The 23,917-nt window shown below is 43.1% G+C and overlaps 1 protein-coding gene across 1 annotated transcript; it reads right to left on the reverse strand.

Annotated features, from left to right (window-relative positions):
- Nucleotides 1-15,446: 15,446 nt before the first annotated feature.
- On the reverse strand, nucleotides 15,447-23,572 carry LOC102256033. The gene is made up of 5 exons (XM_014549382.1): nucleotides 23,401-23,572; nucleotides 22,674-22,966; nucleotides 20,761-20,823; nucleotides 18,770-18,849; nucleotides 15,447-16,047 (listed from the first exon to the last, which is right to left on the reverse strand). Exons 1-5 carry the CDS (start codon nucleotides 23,570-23,572, stop codon nucleotides 15,843-15,845), a joined length of 813 nt encoding a protein of 270 aa, XP_014404868.1. The 3' UTR covers nucleotides 15,447-15,842.
- Nucleotides 23,573-23,917: the final 345 nt, after the last annotated feature.

Here is a 23,917-nt window from a genome sequence, read left to right on the forward strand (position 1 = left end):
GCCGCGGGCCAATGGCAAGGCAAGGGGCGGGGAGTTGAGGGCCACGGTGCTCAGCACGCCAAGTTTCCTACTGAAAGGCGCGTGACTCTTGTGTATGTGCGAGGGGAGGAGGTGTGGCCGGCCGGCCCCGAGAGCCAGTCACAGAAGAGAGCTGTCTGAGAGGGGCGGGGCCTCCCGTCCCACTGCCAATGAAAAGGGGCGGTCCGCGCGTTCGCGGTTCCCTGAGGAGCCTCAGTAGTAGAACGCGGTACTTGGTTTAACTCGGTTGGACTGAAGTGAGGCGCGAGGCGGCTGGTTACTCGCTGCACCGGGTGAGAGCGCCCCAGTGCTCGGTGCCGGTGAAGAGAGGGCTGCGCCTTCCTGCCCCAGGAGCCCACTAGGCACGGCTTAAGATGCACTTTAGCCTAGAATAAAGCCGGGGTACCGGCCGCGTCCCCCTACTCTAGTCTTACACGCCGCTGCATCCGAGACTGGCGGCGGCCAGGTGGCCCCAGCACTGCACTGACCAGCTCTTCGGGAGCCTTTCGCTTCTCCCCTAAACGACGCGCGCACTCTGCAGCTCGCGGTCAGGTGCCGCCACCTGCCGGCGACCTGGGTGCTCTGCAACGCTTTCCATGTGTGCCCCAAACCGGAGGGTGTGCAACGCGTGGGGCTAAAGTTGAGCAATTTCCCCATCTTCCAAATAATCTACTGATAGTCTTGCTGAAAGTATATATTCCATGGACCCCCAGTTACTGAAAGGGAAGGACCCAGGAGTCTATTTCTAACAGGCACCAGGCAAGTCTGGGAAATGGGAGGGAGCAGACACATGAAGGCTCTATTTTTTTATGCTGTTTTTTTGAAGTTGATTTTAAAGAGGGAGGAGGAGGAGAAGGAAGAGAGAGAGAGAGAGAGAGAGAGAGAGAGAGAGAGAGAGAGAGAGAGAGAGAGAGATGTAAGGGGACCAAACATGAAACCAGAGCATGTGCCCTGACGGAACTGAGCCACACCTGCCAGGACTGAAGGCACATTCTTAATGCACTGACCACACCGTACTAGGTTCAACATCGCTCAGCAGAAAAAAAAATCCTGAAGACCTAGCTCCCTGGGATTCCCAAGCCCACTGCGTCTGGAGGAGATATGGTAGCAGAGTAATTGACAATTGATCTTTTTCTTGCAATTTTAACATCTAAAAAATAATTGTTTCCTTCCTTTTTTTTTTTAATTCTGCAAGCACATTTTCTTCCCTTTTTGTAAACCAGTCAAACATTTTATCAATTTCTGGGAGGGATGACTGCAGTGGCCTTCTAACTGGTCTCTCCTCTTCTACACCTGCCCCCTTACCTTCTCAACCCAGCATTCAGTGGTCGTGTTAAATCAGACACTGTTTGCTCCCTTGTCTGAAATTCTCCTCTGGATTTCCCATCTCGTAGGAGTAAAAGCCACAGTACCTACATTTTCTGACAAGGCTCTAAGGATCTGCTGCCTCCTTTTACTCCTCTGACCTTATCACCTGCTGCTCCAGCAAATCCTCCTGGCAGTTTCTCATTCTCTCTGGGATGCTCCCCTGGGAGCCTGTGCACTTGCTGTTGTTTCCTGTGCCTGGGACTCTCTCCCCGCAGATGTCAGCATAGCCCCTCGGTTCACCTTCTTTAAGACTACTCAAAGGCCACTTTTTCTTTTTTCTTTTTCTTTTCTTTTTTTTTGAGGATATGTTTGTTTTTGTAAATTGATTTTTAGAGAGAAACATCGATGTGAGAGAGAAACATCTATCCGTTGCCTCCCATACATGCCCTAACATGGGATCCAACCCTCAACCTGGATATGTGCCCTGACCAGGAATCGAACCCAAGACCCTTCGGTGCATGGGATGATGCTCCAACCAACCACACCAGCCAGGGCCAAAGGCCACCTGTTTTTAAACTTGTAAACAAACACTCCCTGTACTCCATCTCTGTTTTATTTTCCTTAATTTAGTTTATTATGTCTTCTTTCACTAGAACTTGAGCTTCCTGAGGGCAAGGATTTTGTCTGTTTTGTTCACTGTCATATTATCAAGGCCTATGACAATGGTAGATGTTCGAAACAATATATGTAGATTGTTAAAGAAATGAAAGAGCCTGGCTAGTTTGGCTCAGTTAGTTGAGCATCATCCCATGCGCCAGGAGGTCACGGGTTCGATATCCGGTCAGGGCACATGCCCGGGTTGCTGATTCCATACACAGTAGGGGTTGGTGCAGGAGGCAACCGATGGATGTTTCTATCTCTCCCTCTCCCTTCATCTCTCTGAAATCAATTTTAAAAACACGTAATTTTATATTTTTGTTAATCCTCACCCAAGGGTATTTTTTCCATTGATTTTTAGAGAGAGTGGAAAGGAGGAGAGAGGGGAAAGAGAGAGAAATGTTGATATGAGAGAGATACGTCCATTGGTTGCCTCCCAACAGGGGCTAGGGATCGAACCTGCAACCCAGGTGCATGCCCTTGACCAGGAATGGAACGCACAACCTTTTGGTACATGAGCCAATGCCCTAACCACTGAACACACCGGACAGGGCAAAAATATATATATTTTTTAAAAGAAATAAAATAATTTTTATTCTGATTATTTCAAGTAATGTCCCAATTCTAGCTTCCAGGCCTTCAGCTTCTGGTGCTGCTTCCCTACCCCTAATTCTCATACTACTATATTGAAAAATACGTTCATATTTTTAAAAAATGTATTCACAGCCAGGCCGGCATGGCTCAGTGGTTGCATGTCGACATATGAACCAGGAGGTTACAGTTCAATTCCCAGTCAGGGCACATGCCTGGATTGCGGGCTCGATCCCCAGTGGCGGGCATGTAGGAGGCAGCTCATCAATGATTCTCTTTCATCATTGATGTTTCTATCTCCCTCTCCCTTCCTCTCTGAAATCAATAAAAATATAGTTTTAAATGGATTCACAGACTTGGCATGCATTTATAAAAATAACATTATTGAAGGTTAGAAGGGAAAAGTGGAGCTTTTTAGGAATATCTGACAAAGGTTAAGGATAGATATGTACCTTCGAAGTCAGCTGATTGAAAATGAAACTTTTAACTTCATAAAAAGTGTGAGTACAAGTGTGTTTAAGGGAGCTGAGAGGGAAGATGATTAAAAGCTTTCAAATGCTGAATGCACACTTTTGGGATGAGTGTGGAGAACGGGGTGGGGGAGAGTTTGCCAAACCTACAGACATTTCCTGTGCATTTCAGAGAACCCTAGGATGGTCAGGAAACTGGCATCCAGCAATTGAGAAGCAAGTTAGAAATTCAGGACTCCATCGCAAATTTAGGACCAAAAAAATGTCCTGGATTTCCCAGCAAGTTAGAAATTCAGGACATTTTACAATATAATTTACAGTATAAAATAAACCAAATTCAAACCATATAGGGGATTGCTGAGTAATGTTTATACTGGGTAGGGGGATCATATTGGTCATGTACAGCCAAGTAATTTTTCCTTAGCAAAGGGGATCTGCCTTCAAGTTTGGAAGCTTTTTAGCTGAAGGAGTTACCCTTTCTTTAGTGAGGGGCTGCTGCTGCAGGTTTATGGTGACTTCCAGGGGCTTCCAATCTATCCATCTGGATGAACGGAGGACAAAGGCAACATTTTCTTCTAGGGATCACTTTTTCAATCTGGAAGAAAAATACACAATAAAAATCTGCATTCTGAGCATATTTCGCCTCCAAAAGACCTATAGAAGGTCCAAGATTGCTAAAATGATTGCTGCGGATATCTAATCGTAGGTAGGTTCTGACTTTCACCCTAAACAAGTCATGTAGGTAAAGCCAGAACCTCCTAGCAAACACCTTCCCCAACATTCTCTCTAGTTCTCTCTTCCCTCTCTCTGGCCAGAATCCTTCACTGGATACTAAAGGGAAGAGTGGCTGTTCAATTTACTCGTCTGCATGGATAAGCTCCCAGGTCCACAGTCAGGGGTCTGGGAAGGCATGGCATCCAGACCTAAAAGTCTTTTAGTTGGCTGTTAAAGATTGCAAGTAAAACACCAAATGGCTCTATCCGCATTTGTTTTTCATCATAAAGCTCTGATTTTATAAAGAAGCGCCCCCCCCCCCACGAAAATCACCTAGTTGTGGAAAAATAGTCAAAGTTATTGCTTCAACAGTGACATTGTAATTGCACCAAAGCACAAGGTCCTCTGAGGAAAATGGGAATTGGGCAAATGCTGGAGTTACCCAAACATTCCCTGGACTCAAATCTGTTCCCCTGAAGCAACAGTGACAAAAATAAAATAATCCACAATGCCATTTCCCTTCTCTTGAGGACTTTTCAGGCTTGTTTTGGGCTTTCCTATTTCCCTCCTTTTCTAGATATTTGCTAGAAATAGTCACTGGGGAAGGAAGAGGGGGAAAACAACAACGTGGATTTGACAGAATTAAGAGAAAAGCTCCCTCTCCTGAGAAAGGCCCAAGCTCCTCAAGAATCTGGAGTCTGGAGGCTCAGGTGGTGTGAGGGAGCCACCCTGCCAATGGCAGGTTGCCCGTTGCCACTTCTGGCTCTGCCACCTCTTTACACTCTCCCAGGACACCTGGTAGCACCTCATGCCCCAGGAAGCCTGCTCATCCTGAACCTCCCACTGGCCAGCCCCCAAAAGGTCTCCTGTACCCTGCCCAGTGCACTGTTCCCCACTTCCTTCCTCACTGCCCCCTTGACCTTCTGAGATATCAGAGAAAATGTTCTGCTGCTACAAGTGCACTGCTTGCCCTGCTCTAGGACACCTATCTTCCTGATGCAATGCCCTGCAACTTCGGGATTTTCTAGAATCTTTTAGGATGTGCTTTCCACTGCAATTCCATCCCAGTTCTAATCTCCAGCTCAGCCCTGGACAAAGGTGTAAGAAAGGTCCTGAGCTCAATTATCCTTATCATTATGATTAAAGCACTCAACCCAGGATGTGATTTTAGGGAAAGATTTCACTTACATAGTCATCTTTAATGTTGAGAGTGGCAGAGCCAGAAGTGGTAACGGGCAACCTGCCATTGGCAGGATGGCTCCCTCACACCCACCATGTAAATATTACCCATTCAATAATCTAAATTTAAAAACACATATGAGGCCCTGGCTGGCGTGGCTCAGTTGGTTGAGCATTGTCCCATGTACCAAGAGGTCACCTGTTCAGTTCCTGGTCAGGGGACATGCCTGAGTTGCAGGCTCAATCCCCAGTAGGGGGCATGCAGGAGGCAGTCAATTGATGTCTCTCTCTCATCAATGTTTCTCTCTCTCTCTCCCTTCCTTTCTAAAAATCAATAAAAAACATTTTAAAAACCACATACGGGGAGTGAGGAAGAAGTTGAAGATAAGGGAGACTCTGGCAGGAGGATGGGAACTAGAAATGGGACCACAGGGGAAAGAACAGATATGAATGGCCAATTCTGAGCCCTCCCATACGACTCAGACTTGCATGGGTCTGATACCACAGCTTTAAGTTATAATTAGGACTCCAGTCATAAAATGCCAGTTTCCCAATACCAGCTGACTTCATTTCCCTGGTCTTTTTTTCTACATCCTCTGAAGCTGAAGCAAAAATTCTACTCCAGTAAGAAGTCAAACTCCCCATGTATAGATAAACAGTATGTCAGACCTCAGTGGAAAAAAATCTATTTTTAGTTCCTCTAAGATACCTATTTGTTTGTTTTCTTTTAAACATCACTAACCTGAAGATTTAACTTATTTCTCCCCATTTATTACTACACACCTCAATTCTCTGCTTCCTCTTTAAGTTTTAAATAAAGTTTGTATCTTATTTCTCACCCTATTTTTTGTCCTTTATTCATTCATTCAATCATTTAATTAATATGTATTATATGATAGGTACTATATATCAACTAATTCATTATATCTAATAAGTTTCAAGCACTATACTAAGGCATTGTAGAGCTATAGCTTTGAATCAGAGGTTACCCCCAAAATGTACCTGTAAGGAGATTAGGAAACGTACTAAATAACTCCATAATACAGGATAAAAGATCAGATGTCTTTTAAAAAGTACAAATAAAGTGAAGGAATTGAAAGTTTTATGGTTTTTGAGTTCCTTGACGAATATGCAGATGTAAGAGCTATTCGAAGAAGGGTATCTTAGTCTACTTGAGCTGCCATAACAAAATATCATAGGCTAGGTGGCTTACACAACAGAAATTTATCTTCTCACGGTTCTGGAGGCCAGAAGTCTCAGATCAAGGTCCTGCAGGGTCTGTTCCTGGTGAGAGCTCTCTTCCTGGCTCACAGACAGGGCCTTTCCTCTGAATGTGAGTGTGGAGAGTATAAGCTCTCTGGTGTCTCTTCTTATAAAAACACTAATCCACCCTTATGACCTCATTTAACCTAATTACTTTCTCAGAGGCCCTATCCCCAACTACAGTCACACTGGGGTTAGACTTCAACATATGAGTGGAGAGGGGGACAGAAATATTCAATCCATGACAAAGGGATTGAGAGAGAAGAAAGGGGGAAAGGCATTCTGATGAAAAGAAGGGTGAGGTTGGAAAGTGAGCAGCATTTCTGGAACACCATGTGGTTGAACTTGGTCCTATATATTCCCTGAAGAAGAATAGCAAGAATAATGTTGGAAAGTTGGTTAGTGTTGGTGGGTGGTGGTTTGAATGCCAAGTTCAGGAGTTTAGATCTCATTCTGTAGGCACTAAGGAACTATAAAACTTCTAAGTAGAAGAGCTCTGTTATAGGAAGATTCACTGACAGACACCAGTGCGCTGATGCTGGAGTCCTGCCATTTAGGGATTTAGGAAACTCCTGCCATGGTTTACAAAGCACTTTCTCATATATTATCTTAGACTGACCTTCACAATTAGGACTAAAGGATACACCACTTCTCAAGACACATGTAGGACAAAGGAACAGAGATAACTCTCCTGCCAAAGAAAACCAAGAGGGGACACCATACCCTATGTCCAGGAAGTCCACACCTGAGTCATAGCTACTAACACTGTGGTCTGTACAGCAATCATGAATCTTAGATCGAACATAGGTTTCTCAGACTCCTAATCATAGGTCAGACTTCCTGATATCTTTTTAAAATTAAAAATTTTTTGAGATATAATAAACATACATATGCATTAAAAAAGTGCAAAAAACATGTATATACTAATATACAAAAGCCTAAGCCACCGGCGACTGGCCAACTGGCCAGTAGCTATGATGCACAATGACCACCAGGGGGCAGACACTCAACGCAGGAGCTGCTGAGCTGCGGTAACTCGGCAGCTGCGGTTCTCGGGTGACACACCTGGAACCAGGGAGGAGGGAGCCAGATTCCGGGGATCCAGGACCCCTCAGGGGATGTTGGAGACCCGGTTTCAGCCCAATCCCTGCAGGCCAGGCCAAGGGACCCCACCGGTGCATGAATTCGTGCACCGGGCCACTAGTGTATATAATTAAAAAAAACTCACCATATAATTTATCACCTAAAACAAAGCCCATTTGAGAGTGAAAAAAGTGTACTATTAATAATTAACCTAGTTTATGCCTTAAACTGGGACAGTCCCAGGCAAAGATTAGGTTCACTTTATAATAATTTACAATGATAAAGGAACCACCCCCTAATCAAGCAAACCCCTATTTATCACTTTCAGATCACACCCCTCTCCTCCACCTTAGATATAACCATTATCCTTACTGTTATACTATTTCCCTCTTTATTTCTATATTTTTTTAAATTTAGGAATTCCAGTAAGAAGAGCAAGGACAGCCAAAACTGGTTTGGCTCAGTGGATAGAGCATCGGCCTGCGGACTGAAAGGTCCCAGGTTCGATTCCGGTCAAGGACATGTACCTTGGTTGCGGGCACATCCCCAGTAGGAGATGTGCAGGAGGCAGCTGATCGATGTTTCTCTCTCATCGATGTTTCTAACTCTCTATCTCTCTCCCTTCCTCTCTGTAAAAAATCAATAAAATATGTTTTAAAAAAAGAAGAAGAAGAAGAAGAGCAAGGACAGCCCTAGCCAGTTTGGCTCAGTGGATAGAGCATCCCAGTTTCAATTCCCTTGGTTGCAGGCTCCTCCCCAGCCCAGGCCCTGGTTGGGGTGTGTGAAGGAGGCAACCAATCAATGTGTCTCTCTCACATTGATGTTTCTGTCTTTCCCTCTCTTTTCCACATTCCCTAAAAATCAATGGAAAAATACCCTCAGGTGAGGATTAACAAAAAAAAAAAAAAAAAAAAAAAAAAGAAGAGCAAGGACAAACCCTATAATACAATAGCGAGGAGTCAGAAGACCTAGTTCTAGTCTTGATTCTAACACTCACTGTCCTCCCATCATGCAAGTCACTTAAATAGCCTCAGCCTTGGTTTTCTCTTCTGGAAAGTCAAAAAAACACAGCATTGTGAGGGAGATGTGAGGAAATTATTTTCAGTAAAGAAACAACTTGGGACATTTGGTTTGGTTCATATCACAATGAATCTTCCTCATTACCATGAGAAATTACCATTTTTAAAGGATTGCATCCACTTCATGGACTTCTGTTATTATTTAAAAGCAAAAATAAAAATACCTCCTTCACAATATTTGCCTAGTTCTATCCAATTGAAAGGAATAATAAGGTAATAAGAAAAAGACAATAAGGACAGTTAGTAAAAGATTTACTACTGAGCGGAGAAGCCACACAAGTCCTCCTGCCCTTGCTGTGCAAACCTTTCCTCTTTAGCAACTTGACCTTTTGAGGATTTGCTTTCCAGGGGATACTCATTTAATATTCACAAAGAAACTTATGTGATGGAAGCTTGTTAACTCTGGGGACAGAAGATAAACTGTCCAGGCCACCTCACCTGACACAATTAGGCTCTGAGTTAATGTCAAATTACCATAAGCAGCCCAGCATCTTTGGTTCCCTCCTGTGAGCATTCCCTGCAAAGCTCCACGTGCCCTTCTTGGCTTCTGCTTGTAATGAATTAAATATATGTCAGAATCATAGAGTAAGCCATTGACCTGCCATCATTTGAACTATAAAAAAAAATTATTTGTAAATTTGATTAAACTGTGCTAATTCTGATCCTAAAACAGGGCCACAAACTCAAAAGGTCAGAAAAGTCGACTGGGTGGGGATGGTGACAAATTGCCTAAAGGGACATGTCCTGCTCGAAGGGGAAGCCATTACTCACTCTGGCCATGACAGTTGTGGCAGAAATGCAGGGTCAGTGATGCCCGCATTTCCAGTTTTTCAAGAGAAGCCAGCAATTCATATTTTATGAGAAGCCTTCTGATTTATACATGTGGGCAACTAGTCCAAACGATTTTTAAAACTCTGCGACCTCTCCAGAACCTAGACCACATAAATCTGCTTCTGAGCCTGGAAGGGAACACCCACATTTTACAATAGGGAACGTGAACCCTCAAGTAGGTGAATGAGTTTCTTATGGCGAGTGACCAGCTCAGCAGCAGAGCCCGGTCTAGGAAGAAGCCCTGCTTTCTGTCTCCTGCCTCCTTTTTCATTCCAAGAATGACAAGAAGGTTAGTGGCTTTAGGCCTAGTTTTCAAAGTTAGCAGACACAAGTCTGGCTTACCGTGCACCCAGACGTTGATTTGATTCTCTCTGGCTTCTGGACAATGTAGATGCGGCAATGGAGAAGCATAAGGGCAGAACACTTTTTGTTCCAAATGTATTTTCCTCTCACCTGGAGCTTACCACTGCCCAGTGGCTCTGCTACATGAAAGGAGAGGCATGTTCACGTTGGGGAAGGGGATTGGGATGGTAGTCAGTCCAAGACAAGCAAGGCTCACTCAGCGGGGAGAAGATTAAGTACAAAACTTACGTTCACATAACACTCCCATTAACCTCAGTGGGAGGCGTGCTTACAGGAATCGCAGGATCAGCAGTTGAAAAGAGACTGGAATGACGCAGTAACGCTCAAGTCATAGGTGACTATCAGGATTTTTAATTGCAGCTTCCTATTTGCAAAAAGACTAGATTTTTATAATCTAGTGTGTTTTCCCTCTACTGACTCTTGGGCAGGGTCTACAAAAGAAGCCTTGTTTTCACCCAAATTGTGGTGTGTGGTTGAAGAAACTTGGCAAATCACAGAAGTTAGGCCAGATGCCAACAAAGTTTAGAAAATATGCTTAACTATTTTTGTCCCATTGCCCCACAGGGTTCATAATATTCCATTGTTAGTGATCCTTGCCTAGGACAGTGCCTGAGACATTCAAGTAGGTATTTAATTAATATTCAGTGAGAAAATGAAATAATGGACGGATGAGTTCACAATCCTTGTCAGATGAGTTTAGTCAACCTCCCAGCCTAATAAAGCAGAATTACTGACTATTTTGTCTGCTTCCTTGGAGCCATTCAAGGAAAGGCCAAGAATCAACCAGAGGAGCAGGTTCTGCTACTGACTTGGCAAAGAGCCATGCCCTTTTCAGCTATGCATGGCTGGAGGTGCTGGAGGTGGGAATGGGGGTCCTGTTCAGGCCACTGCTGGGCCTATTCATGTAGATAAGCTGAAAAGTCTCTGCAGGTTTCCATGACTTTTAAATAAACCCTCCCTCTGTGATAATGAAGCACTGAAAATACTATTTTGATACAATAATCAATTAAGAGAAAATTTGCTCCTTAAACCCTTTAAATCCAATATCTTTGGAAAGGGCTTATGCCTAGGAAAGAATTGACCCCTGTTTCTGTACCTCTAATGTTAGTAACTATGTTAAAATGTATAAACAGATTGCAAAAGGTTAAGAAGTGTGTAATCTAGGTGGTGGGTAAATTCCTTTTGGTTTTTTAATCCTCACCAGAGGAAATGCTTAGATAGAGGAAGGAGAGAGAGAGAGGAAAAAAAAAAAATCAATCGGCTTCAGTACGTGCTCCGACCAGGGATCGAACCCGAAACCTAGGTATGTGCCCTGACCACCAGAATCGAACCAGCAACCTTTCAATGCACAGGACGACACTCCAACCAACTGAGCCACTCCAAGTGGGCTCATTACAGTTCTTTAAGCTCTTCTGTATATTTGAAAACTGTCCAAATAAAATGTTGGGGGGAAAGTTGCCTATTGTCGAAAGAGCTACACGCAGCTTCCTAAACCATGATCGGGCAGCAAGAGGCATCAATCACACGCTGATAGCAACCATCTAGAGCTAAGTGAGCAGTAACATAAACCATGTGCCATGCACTCTTTCAAAAACTTCATACAAATGAGGAAATAAAGGCATAGGGATGTGAAATAATTTTCTCAAGGCCAAAGTGCTAAGTGGCAGAGTTGAAAAGAAAAAGGAACTTTAAAGGCTTCAAATTTTTGCTCTTAATCAGCATTCCATACTGCTTCTCATTCTTTTCTTTTTTTAAAATATATATTTTTATTGATTTAAGAGAGGGAGGGAGAGAGAGATAGAAACATCAATGATGAGAGAGACTCATTGGCAAATCACAGAAGTTAGGCCAGATGCCAACAAAGTTTAGAAAATATGCTTAACTATTTTTGTCCCATTGCCCCACAGGGTTCATAATATTCCATTGTTAGTGATCCTTGCCTAGGACAGTGCCTGAGACATTCAAGTAGGTATTTAATTAATATTCAGTGAGAAAATGAAATAATGGACGGATGAGTTCACAATCCTTGTCAGATGAGTTTAGTCAACCTCCCAGCCTAATAAAGCAGAATTACTGACTATTTTGTCTGCTTCCTTGGAGCCATTCAAGGAAAGGCCAAGAATCAACCAGAGGAGCAGGTTCTGCTACTGACTTGGCAAAGAGCCATGCCCTTTTCAGCTATGCATGGCTGGAGGTGCTGGAGGTGGGAATGGGGGTCCTGTTCAGGCCACTGCTGGGCCTATTCATGTAGATAAGCTGAAAAGTCTCTGCAGGTTTCCATGACTTTTAAATAAACCCTCCCTCTGTGATAATGAAGCACTGAAAATACTATTTTGATACAATAATCAATTAAGAGAAAATTTGCTCCTTAAACCCTTTAAATCCAATATCTTTGGAAAGGGCTTATGCCTAGGAAAGAATTGACCCCTGTTTCTGTACCTCTAATGTTAGTAAATATGTTAAAATGTATAAACAGATTGCAAAAGGTTAAGAAGTGTGTAATCTAGGTGGTGGGTAAATTCCTTTTGGTTTTTTAATCCTCACCAGAGGAAATGCTTAGATAGAGGAAGGAGAGAGAGAGAGGAAAAAAAAAAAATCAATCGGCTTCAGTACGTGCTCCGACCAGGGATCGAACCCGAAACCTAGGTATGTGCCCTGACCACCAGAATCAAACCAGCAACCTTTCAATGCACAGGACGACACTCCAACCAACTGAGCCACTCCAAGTGGGCTCATTACAGTTCTTTAAGCTCTTCTGTATATTTGAAAACTGTCCAAATAAAATGTTGGGGGGAAAGTTGCCTGTTGTCGAAAGAGCTACACGCAGCTTCCTAAACCATGATCGGGCAGCAAGAGGCATCAATCACACGCTGATAGCAACCATCTAGAGCTAAGTGAGCAGTAACATAAACCATGTGCCATGCACTCTTTCAAAAACTTCATACAAATGAGGAAATAAAGGCATAGGGATGTGAAATAATTTTCTCAAGGCCAAAGTGCTAAGTGGCAGAGTTGAAAAGAAAAAGGAACTTTAAAGGCTTCAAATTTTTGCTCTTAATCAGCATTCCATACTGCTTCTCATTCTTTTCTTTTTTTTAAAATATATATTTTTATTGATTTAAGAGAGGGAGGGAGAGAGAGATAGAAACATCAATGATGAGAGAGAATCAGCAATTGGCTGCCTCCTGCACGCCCCACACTGGGGATTGAGCCTGCAAACCCAGGCAAGTGCCCTGACCAGGAATCAAACCATGACCTGGTTCATAGGTCGACGCTCAACCACTGAGCCACGCCGGCCCGGCTGCCTCTCACTCTTGAAGGAGAGGTATGCTCTTTTATAAGGATTGCACATTCCTAGTTGTCTCTTTCACCTATTTTAAATATTTAACTATTTATGCCAGTTTTCTGGGCAAAACGCTTATTTTAATTTTATATTGTCTAATACATGTCTTTTCTAGATTATAACTCAAATACAATTCTTAAGATGTATATTTTGTTGGAACATAATGTATAAAACATGTTATTCTTAGGAAAAGGACAACGTGAATCTCTATTTTCCAGCCCAATCTTATCACTCGATGTCTTTTGGGGGTAACTGAGAGTTCAGAATGACAAGTAAATGGCTAATACCTCCTTCCCCTAAATTCGGAAGAGTCTAATAAGCCAAATAACCATGACACTCTTTCCATTTCCCCTCTAGCAGGACCACCTTGTGCTCATGGATAGTGAAGGATGCTTAATCCCAGCTGTACCATCCTAACTAACACACATTGTGCCTGGGGAAATATTGAACTATAAAACCAAGAAAGAACTGCTTAGAATCAAGGTCACAGAGACAAATAGGGCTTAAAAGATATCATCCAGTACTTCCCTTGGTCAGTAGTAGTAAGTCAGGGTCTAAGGCCGAACACACTTAGTAATCTGAGAATTTCTCCATTTTTAACAGCTGCCCCTGTAGAATCCATCCCAAAATTTTACAAAGTCTGAAAATTCTCATGTCCCTAATAAAAAGCTCTCGGGACATGCCGGCTCCCCCTGGGGTCTGTGCACTGAGCTCAGAGCAACGGGTTGAAATTTTCTTATTAAAACTCTTCTTCGCTTGAAGTTGTTATTAAAAATGAACTATGAGCTCCTGGTGGCAGGGATCATGGCTTAAACGATCCCTGGCTTGTCATCTTTCTGTGTCCTCCGACAAAGTCTTCAAATACAACTAGCCTTCAATTTATTTAAGCATTCTTGAAGCTTTCCTATTTTCTAATAGTGTAATCAGCCTTGAAATATTCCTCAATCTTCTTTAACTATGGAAACTAGAACTAAATCTAATACTTTCCTAAGGTACCTTGTAAAGGAAAAGAAAACCCACCAATCACCTAGCTCTTCTTTTAAAAATTATCAAACCCTTTTCCTAATCTAGTTAGGATTTACTATAGTCAGTATGTTGCCACATAGGGTGAACTGAGATCAAAGAAATGTATCGTTCATTTGTTTTCTTCATTCAACTGCCAATTTTTTAGAAGTGTTTGCTTTAAAAGACCATTTAACCCAAGAGCACTGCTACCAAACCTGATTTGGCAATCTTTTGGCACGATTAGCCCAATTTCAGTAGGAGCTTTGTTTAATGAGCAAATAAGCTGAAAAGTCCAAAAGGTGCTCTGCAGGTCAGAAGGAATATGTTTTTCCTGAGACTCTCTGACAATTGTTATTTCTGGAGCCTGGCTTGCCCGTTGGCCAAACCTTAACACTGCTCAGTTCCACTTCTGACCACTAAGTGGCACCAGAACTTTGAATTACTTAAGATGGAGAAAAACTGCTTAACTAGTGTTTAGGTGATTTGCTGTGAACCCTTCATTAACACCTTCTAAAAAGATTTCATTTGTTTTTATCAAATCTAGAATTTGGTGACTTTTTGCCATTTATTCTTCCTTATGGTCTGTGCTATGGGAAGAGCAGGTTAAAAGACATACGTAACTCATTCCTCAGCGTCCGGCCAACGTCTTCGCAGGAGCTTTTCTTTGTGCCTCAGCAGCCTCATCAGGGGAACAATCGGGCTTTGCACTGTCAGACTTTTCTGCAAGCTCGAATGGCTCTGTGATGTGATCCTGTAAAAAGGCAACCCAAAATGGAAGGACAAGTTAAAGGTGTTTTGATGGACCCAGACACTAATATTTCCGTTTGATTTACCTAGAAGGGAGATAATCTTTTACAATTGCTTGGGGTCCTGGAAATAGTATCAGTCATTCAGCTATAAAGGTGGCCGTCCTCTTCTGAAGATTTTGAATCAAGTTCTTACCACTTCCAAGGTGAACTTCATCCAAAGCTCCTTAAAGGCAGTCCCTGTTGGGCCAGGAGAGTTTATTTTGCTTTGTTTTGTGGGGTTCCCATTTGTATGTGCCTTTTAGCCTTTAGGACCTGAGATACTGCAATGCTGAAGTTTCTTCTCTAATCTCCAGAACCAGAACCATGTGCAAGATAGAAGGCAAGTCCTACATACCGGGGCCATTAGCAATTGATGGTTTGCAGGTGCTGAGACTGCCAAGGGCCAGCAAGATCTCAGGGCAGAGTCAGTGGAGTTTTCAAAAGACAAAATGGCAATCTTTATTTTTCCTCCTTTCACCTCCAACACCAGTGCCAGTGGGGCCAGTGAAAAACCTGGCACAGAGGTCGAAAATCAAGAGCATGTACAAGCCACCTTAAGTAATGAAAATGAATTCATTAGCCCTGGCCGGTTTGGCCCAGTAGATAGAGCGTCAGCCTGTGGACTGAAGGGTCCCTGGTTCAAATCCAGTCAAGGGCACATGCCCAGGTTGCGGGCTCCATCCCCAGTGAGGGAAATGCAGGAGGCAGCCAATCGATGATTCTCTCTCATCATTGATGTTTCTATCTCTCTCTCCCTCTCCCTTCCTCTCTGAAATCAGTAAAAATATATATATTAAAAAAAGAAAGAAAATGAATGCATTAAACATGTATTTACACTCTTACTATTTATTGTTGGTCACTGCAAACAGAAGGGTAGACACGACAGGCACAGACCTTACATTCATGAAGGGCAGTCTTTTGACCCACTCCCTTTACTGCAGTAACTTACTGGTGGCCTTGCCTCGATGGCCCAGTTTCCACCTCTCTAAAATGAAGAGGTCTACCTGGATCTGGGCTCCCTTATCGCCAGACTAGCACCCAGCAGGGGTCTCCAAGCCAGGAAGAGGGCTGGCTATGCTGGTTGCTGCTGCCAGGCCTCACACCATTGTCTTTCCTCCTCTCAGGGCAGTGGACTTCCTGGTAGGAAGAGTTAGCCGCTCCTCTTTCTCACCCAGGAAAATGGTTTCTCATCCTCTTCTTCACATTCCATGTCCTTCCTACCAACAGGAGATAGTGATATTCCTATCACTTCCAAATACATGCTCCCAGCCCTAACTAAGGTCTCAAAACTCGAAGGGAATAAAAGGTGGGGCATCTTAGTAAGTGGTTCTTTTGAGCACCAATATCCTGTGACTCTATGAAAATATAAGTATGGAGAGTTAATACAGCAGATTATGGCGAAGAATGTCAGCTCTAGAGTCAGACATGGGTTCAAATTCACCACTTTCTAGCTGTGTGGCCCTGGATTGCAAATTCATCTCTCTGAGCCTGAGTTTCTTCACGTGTAAAATGAGGATAATAACGGTTATTGTGAGGACTAAGTGACATGGTGCCTTGAACATATTAACTATTCAATGAAGATGAGGTCCTCTGGCCCGACCTGTGTGACTCAGTGGATTGAGCGTTGTCCCATGCACCAAGAGGTCACAGGCTGGATTCCTGGGCAGGGCACATGCCCAGGTTGCCGGCTCAATCCCCAGTAGGGGGCATGCAGGAGGAAGCTGATCTATGTTTCTCATCTATGTTTCTCTCGCTCTCTCTCTCTCTCTCTCTCTCTCCTTTCTTCTCTCTCTCTCTCTAAAGTCAATAAAAACATTTTCTTAAAGACTAGGTCCTCTGTATTATTACTACTGTTGTTTATGTTCATATATAACTGCCACTACTATTAATTGAAACAAGACCATACATAACATTAGTCCTATTGGTGTCATTTCAGATTCTGCAGTGTTTTAATAATGTAGTTCTTTTAATAGCAAAATACACTTTGTCAGGATTAAGGAGGAGAGAGAAGAAAGGAGAAAAAAGGGGGGTAAAAAAGGACTCTTAAAAAGAGGCAGCAGCTTGCATTCCTCTCTGCTGCAGCAACTAATGGGAAGCTGTAAGCATGAGCCAAGTCCCTTGCGCCACCTGCCCGCACTGTGCTGGAGGGTTTATCATAAAGGTTTGCCATAAAAAAGATATGAGTGTCTTCCCCCAAGAGCACAAGGTTATTTTTCTAGGATACACCAGCTGCTTCACTCTTTAAATCTTCCTTCAGTGTCAATTATTCCCATTTCAAAAACTTGAAACTGCTCTAAAGACATTGGCACATGTGCAGGCTGAAAGAAAGGAGGCAGAATAGGAAGGAGATTGCTGGGATAAAAACCAGTCCAAATAGGAAGAATGTTACAAGCCGTATCTGAGGTCAAGGGCCCTCCTTTACGTAGCCCGCATGCACACCAGGAGGGAGAGCAAAAACAGCTATGCTGGAAGGAAATGTTTTTCTGTAGAAGCCAGAGTTCCCAGGAATGTTGTGGCTGGAGGAAAGACTCCCTTTGCTTGTAACTGTAATCTCCTGACAGCTTGTGTATGCCGGTATTCAGGAAACCAGGCTACGGGAGAGTTAGAATGTTGAAAACATTTCAAAATAAACACTGATTCCAATCAGCAAGGTTTTATAATCAATGAACTCCCAAGAATTTCAAAATAGCAAAGACACATTTGTGAAATACCCGATGGACTAAGTCAGAAGTCAAATTTCTCTACCTTCGAAAATATCATTGTCTTAGAAGAAGGGAAGAGTAACAATAGCAGAGAGCTCAAGAGTTTAATAAAGCAAAGCAAGTAAATCACTCCTCGGCTCTACAGGTGTCTCCTATGCTTACGTGGGCTGGATTCACGCTGGTAATCGTGGCCAAACAAGAACTTTTGGGGTTTTTGGCTCTGGGATTCTTGTCTCTTATGTTTGATTAAACTTTCCCAACTACAAATTTACCATTTCTTAGAGCGATCTCTAAATAAGCTTTACTATTTTTTTAAATATATTTTTTTTAGCCGAAACGGGTTTGGCTCAGTGGATAGAGCGTCGGCCTGCAGACTGAAAGGTCCCAGGTTCGATTCCGGTCAAGGGCATGTACCTGGGTTGCGGGCACATCCCCAGTAGGAGATGTGCAGGAGGCAGCTGATCGATGTTTCTCTCTCATCGATATTTCTAACTCTCTATCTCTCTCCCTTCCTCTCTGTAAAAAATCAATAAAATATATATTTTAAAAATAAATAAATAAATATATTTTTATATTGATTTTAGCTAGGAAGGGAGAGGGAGAGACAGAAACAGCAATGATGAGAGAAAATCATTGATCAGCTGCCTCCTGCACGCTCCACACTGGGGATCAAGCCCGCAACCCCAGTTTAATAAATAAAACTTTAAAAAATGTTTAGGTTTAGGAAATATGCTAAATAAAATTAGAATACTAAGTTCTATACATAGCATGCTCCCAATCTTATTATATACACAGAGAAAAAAACACGTAAAAGGATATATATTAAAATGGTAAAGAGGTTATTGCTGGCTATATGATTAGTAGTAACATGGTCTTTTACTTTTTGTATTTTCCCAACATTTTAACAATATTCACTTATTATTTTATAATAAGAAAAATGTTAACATTATTAAAGTAAGAACTTTTGATTTCATAGTCAGACGGACCACACACATATGACAGTAAAGGAATAAACCACAATGATGAGAACATAAGGGGATTAAGGGACATCAATGCTGGGACAGTTGCCCCATTTCCACACTACAGTTTTCAAAGTGTTTTCCACATTATTTATCCCGTTTAATTTTCATAAAAGCCCAATCAGCAGATTGTAAATTATCTACATTTTACAGTTTAGAAGATGACTCAAGGAAATTAATTTTCCAAGGTCATGCCACTTTTGAGAGGCAGAAGAGAAATGGAACCTAAACCTCCTGACCTAATCCACATGTTCCCACATCACAAAGCCTCACCCTGGCGGTGAGCAGAATGGAGCTCTGTATATGAACACGTATCTGCCTTAAAACAAAACATAACAAAACAAAAAGACACCTACCCCAGAAAACTGTGTGTCCTGCTTTCTCCTGGCAATTCAAGGCTATCAGAGACGTCACTGAAATATAGCTTCCCATCATGCTGAAACAGCAGAATTCGTCCAAACAAGGTTAAGATTACATTAATCCCAGATAGCAAAGAAAGGAATGAAGGGATAAAATCCATTTTAAAAACAAATGCAGGGGGCGAGGGGGTGGGGGGGATGGAAGTGCTTGAACCGACCCTGTGTGAACGAAAGGATCAAAGTTTTGCCATCCTGAAGCTGTCTTTTTGGGATATTGATTTTAAGCTGTTTATTAAGAAACAAGACTCAGAAGGACACTTTGACCTCCCCCCTTTCCTGCCCAAGAGATTCAGACAGAGAAACCTACCAGGAGCAGACAGGACAGGAAAATTCTTGCTAGACAACTCAGAAACAATGGAATACAGTGGGCATCTAGCTAACAGGCACCTGCACCTGCCTGAAGCCTTGTTTACGACACTTAATTCAAATTAGGCTAAAGTGGCATTCTAAGTTTCCCTTCCTGAAACAGGTTTCTCTGTCTGAATCTTTTCTTCGGCAGGAAAGCAGGGAGGTCAAAGGTTCTTTCTGAGTCTTGTTTCTTATTAAACACCTTAAAAATCAATATCCCAAAAGCAGCTTCTGAATGGCTAAACTGGTTCCCTTCACATGCCTATGTGAATCCTCCATTCGCAGGTATTAAAAACCTGATGTTCTCCTGTTAATCTGTCTCTGTTAATTTGATGATTAGCCCAGCCTGGAAGAACTTAGAACAGTGGTTCTCAACCTGTGGGTCGCGACTCCTTTGGCGGTCGAACGACCCTTTCACAAGGGTCGCCTAAGACCATCCTGCATATCAGATATTTACATTATGATTCATAACAGTAGCGACATTACAGTTATGAAGTAGCAACGAAACTAATTTTATGGTTGGGTCACAACATGAGGAACTGTATTTAAAGGGCCAGAAGGTTGAGAACCACTGACTTAGAAGGTGGGAGGAAAAGTATAAATATTTTTTTAGCGAAGTGCCAAGATTTCTTTTTCAGTCCCCTACCTGACAGGGAGGGCAAGAGTGTCCCTCTCCTGAATAAGGATACTCAGGTCACCTAGATTTTGAGCCAAATTGAAACAAATGCAGCTCAAGGTTGTATAACTATCAGAAGTCAATAGTATTCATAAACTCTTTTCCTTTAAAAAGTATACAACCTTTTGTAATGCTAGCATGTACTTTTATAACAACATGTTTTTCTCAATATTGTGCTTAAATCTCAGGCACATGAGTTAGCAGTCATTTTGAGATTTTATTTAGCTAATTTCAACAGTATGGAGGTCTGGATCCTACAATAATCTTTCCTCCTCTCTTCCCCAAGCTCAACTATATTCCCAAGATAAGAGAGGTGAACAGAGTGTTTAAAATATCAGTAAACTTTCAGCAAACAGTGAGTGCAGGGAAAAAATTTCAGGCATGTTTCTTATTTGTTTCTGCCCTGATGTTTACCAGGCAAAAAATAACCTGGGGCCAGATGTCTCCATTTCTTATCCCACCTGTAAACAGAGGAAGTTCCTTCAGGCAGTTTACTAAGATTGTCACTTGGGCATGACTTGACAGAAAAAAGAGAAGCACAGAATTCTGTAATTTGCTATGAAAATAATATTAAAGATAACAGGTCAGTGTGCATTGTCTGGGCAGACTCAGTGGTCTTGCTGGTCTCTTGGGCTCATTGGTTGATGGTTAAGTGAAAGTAAGTTCTCTCTTGGGCTAGTGTGTTCTGGGCCAGACCAGCTCCTCCTCTACATTAAGTCAGGCCAAGTTTATCACCCTGAGAGTCAGTTCAGCAAAAACTGTCACAAATGGTGACATTTGTGTGTTCGATAGAAAATGGGCTACATTCATAACAGGAAGGAGAGACCTACATCATAACATCATAACTCTCATTTCTGGTCCCAGCCTCTCCCCACTTCCCTATGCAGCCATGAACAAAAGTCACCTTGGGTGCCTGGAAGCCATATTTTTCCAAGTGATATTCAATATACTTTTTCACCACTTCTACCTAAGAAAAGAAAATATAGGTTTGATAATTAGCATTTTTTTAAAAATACATTGCCCCCCCCCTCCTCAAAATTTCCTTTTACTAATGGAATATACTTCCCCCTGACTATTCTGGATAAGGATACAAGGCTTCTCTGGGCACGTAGGATATGCTCCAGCCTGGGACAACTCAATGGGGCATTTCCTGCTCAATACCTGGTTTTTGCTTGAATAAGCTCTTCATTCATTAACAAAATCTTGCAGGACAGATGGCAGAAGAAAAGACCAGACTCCACTGGGTCATCATGATATTCATATTCTAGATCAAACCTCTGACTCTCACCCGGCCAGTGTGGCTCAGCGGTAAAGCGTCGACCCATGAACTAGGTGATCATGGTTCAATTCCTGGTCAAAGCACATGCCTGGGTTGCAGCTCAATCCCCAGTGTGGGGTGTGCAGGGGGCAGCTGATCAATGATTCTCTCTCATCATTGATGTTTCTCTCTCTCCCTTCTTCTCTAAAATCAATTAAAAAAATATTTTAAAAAAAACTCTGTTCTTCCAGAAGAGCCCCTAATAGTCAAAGTCCTCAGCTCCCAGAACAGAAAGCATGAGTGGCACAAATAAGCATTGCCATTTAGCTGCCTTATTAAAACCTTGAAGAGACACATAGAAAAAAACTTTATCTCAAAAGAATGCGTTTGATGATAATTTTTTCCTCCAAATCATTGTCTTGCCTGATCTTCTCTCATGTCAATTCCAGTAACATGTCCTTTCTCATAAATCATTTAAGCACATAGCAAATCTCTGCCACTTTCACTAGCCGGGTCCAAAATCCATCAGTTTTGATGGATGACCAGAACACAGCCATAATACCTGGGAAATAGAAAGTACATACACACATATTTTTTCCCCTCTAGAGACTAGAAGATGTGGAGCCACTAAATCTTATAAATCCTCCCTCCCTCCCTCTTTTCTTCCTTCCATCATTCATTCAATTTCAATTTAGGTATTTAATCTCCCCCACTAAACTGGAAGCACCATGAAGGCTGAGACTCTTTTTTACTATTGTATTGTTGGGCACTGTGCCAGGTACTAAGACAAATAAACCATCTAAAACATTTGTTGAATGAATACATTTAGGCATTAGCTGAGCATCTAATGCAGATCCAGAACTGTGCTAGTTATTGAAGAAAAAATGTAGGCTGAGATCTGTCCCCTAGATGTATTTAACTGGGGTGGTAAACCATGAGCAAATAAAATGTTTTCCATGATTTACAGACAAACTGAGTGGCACAGGCAGTCAGTCCTACAGTGATTTGGGGAAGGTGGTGCTCAAGGATTGGAGAAAGCTTCACAGAGTAGGTAGGACATCAGTGAAGTACTGCATGGGCAGGATTTGGAAGGTAGAAAGGGGAGGGGAGGCATTCCAGATTGATAACTCATGCTGGCAGGCAGAAGTCATCCTGGCAGTTCTGATAGCAGGAGGAAGGGAAAGGTCTGGCTAGAGTAGTATAGTGTATCAGAGGGAACCAAGCTTGGTTAGGAAGGGAGAGCCAAAATACTGGAGAGTCTTGAATGTCAGCTCCAAGAAGTGTGACTGTATCCTGTGAGTAAAAGGGGGAGTGGGGGAGTCATTGGAAATTCTCAAACAGAGCAATAAGATGATCAGTGCTGTAATGATCAGTTCTATGATAGACACGGCAGGCAGGATGGATTGGAGGAGATGGATTACTTCTCTAGAGATCAGCATAATTATTTTTTGAGAAAGCTGTTGTCTGGCGTCTCCATGGGGGCAGCACAGGGCACTCTACCTCAGGGCTACTTCCTCAAGGACATTCTGCAGGGCTGTCCAGATGTGCTTGGGGACCACCTGGCTGCAGTGACACAGGCCTTGGGCTGGAGGTCTGCGGATTTCTTTAGCACCTGCCTGTAGTAGATCTGACCCAAGGGCTACGGGTGGGGTGAGTTGGGGAGAGAGAAGAAATACTGAAACTGGTGTGTGCACACCACCACCCCACTCCACCCATCCAGGCCTAGCCAGCCTTTGCTCCCCGCAAAGCTCTAAGCCCAGACTCTGCCCTGCCCCAGTCCTGGGGTTAGAGTTAGGGTTAGGGTTAGGGTTAGGGCCAGGCCTAGGGCTCCCACTCAGCCCAGGCTCTACCTCTGATCATTCCCTACTGCTCTCAGCTGCAAGTCCTTCCAGAACCTGGCTGGAGTGGTGGTGGTTGGAGGTGGGGGGAGGGAGAAGATGGGGGCATTGCCTGGATGGGGAAATGGTGGCTGAAAGAAGAGGGTGTAGAAGGGGTGCACTGCGATAAAAAGATGGGTTAAAAGGCAGGTGGTAAGCCCAAGAGTTAGTGGGGGTGGTGGAGGAAGGGTCAGGGGAAGGGACTGGGGGCCCGGGCCAGGAGGCAAGGGGCGGCACACTCACTGTCTCCTTGGTCTCCCGATGTAGAAGGGGTGCACTGCGATAAAAAGGTGGGTTAAAAGGCAGGTGGTAAGCCCGAGAGTTAGTGGGGGACGGGGGGTGGAGGAAGGGTCAGGGGAAGGGACTGGGGGCCTGGCCTGGGCCAGAAGGCAAGGGGCGGCACACTCACTGTCTCCTTGGTCTCCGGACTCCAGGACTCGAGTTCCCCGCAGCCAGCTCCAGAGACTGAGCCCACCCAAGGCCCCGTCGCAGGGGAGGCAGGCTTGAGCCCTGGACGGCTTGCAGCCTGACGCTCCAGCGCAGTCTCGCTCTGCGCTCTGGGCCTGCTGGCCCAGTGTCATCTTGGCTGTCTTTAGTCTTTCCAACCACAGAGGTTATTATTATTATTAATTTCTATATTCCTTTATTGCTCACTGTGATTCTCATTTATAAACCTCATATCTGACGTACTGAGCAACCACATATATAATGACCTTTGTCCATTTGGGGGATGAAGTCACCTGTTCTCAATCTAGTTTTTAAAGTCAGGTTTATTGAGATATAATTTACATTCAGTAAAATTCACCTTTCTTTAGTGTACTAGAGAATTCTTAGAACAGTTCTCTTGCCCAAAAATGTTTCTTCTTGCCCTTTTGTACTATAAGCCCCTCTGTCAAGGAAAAGATACCCAAACCTATAGAAAAGTT

The sequence above is a fragment of the Myotis brandtii genome, unplaced genomic scaffold, assembly GCF_000412655.1.
Source record: "Myotis brandtii unplaced genomic scaffold, ASM41265v1 scaffold550, whole genome shotgun sequence".
Lineage (NCBI taxonomy): Eukaryota > Metazoa > Chordata > Mammalia > Chiroptera > Vespertilionidae > Myotis > Myotis brandtii.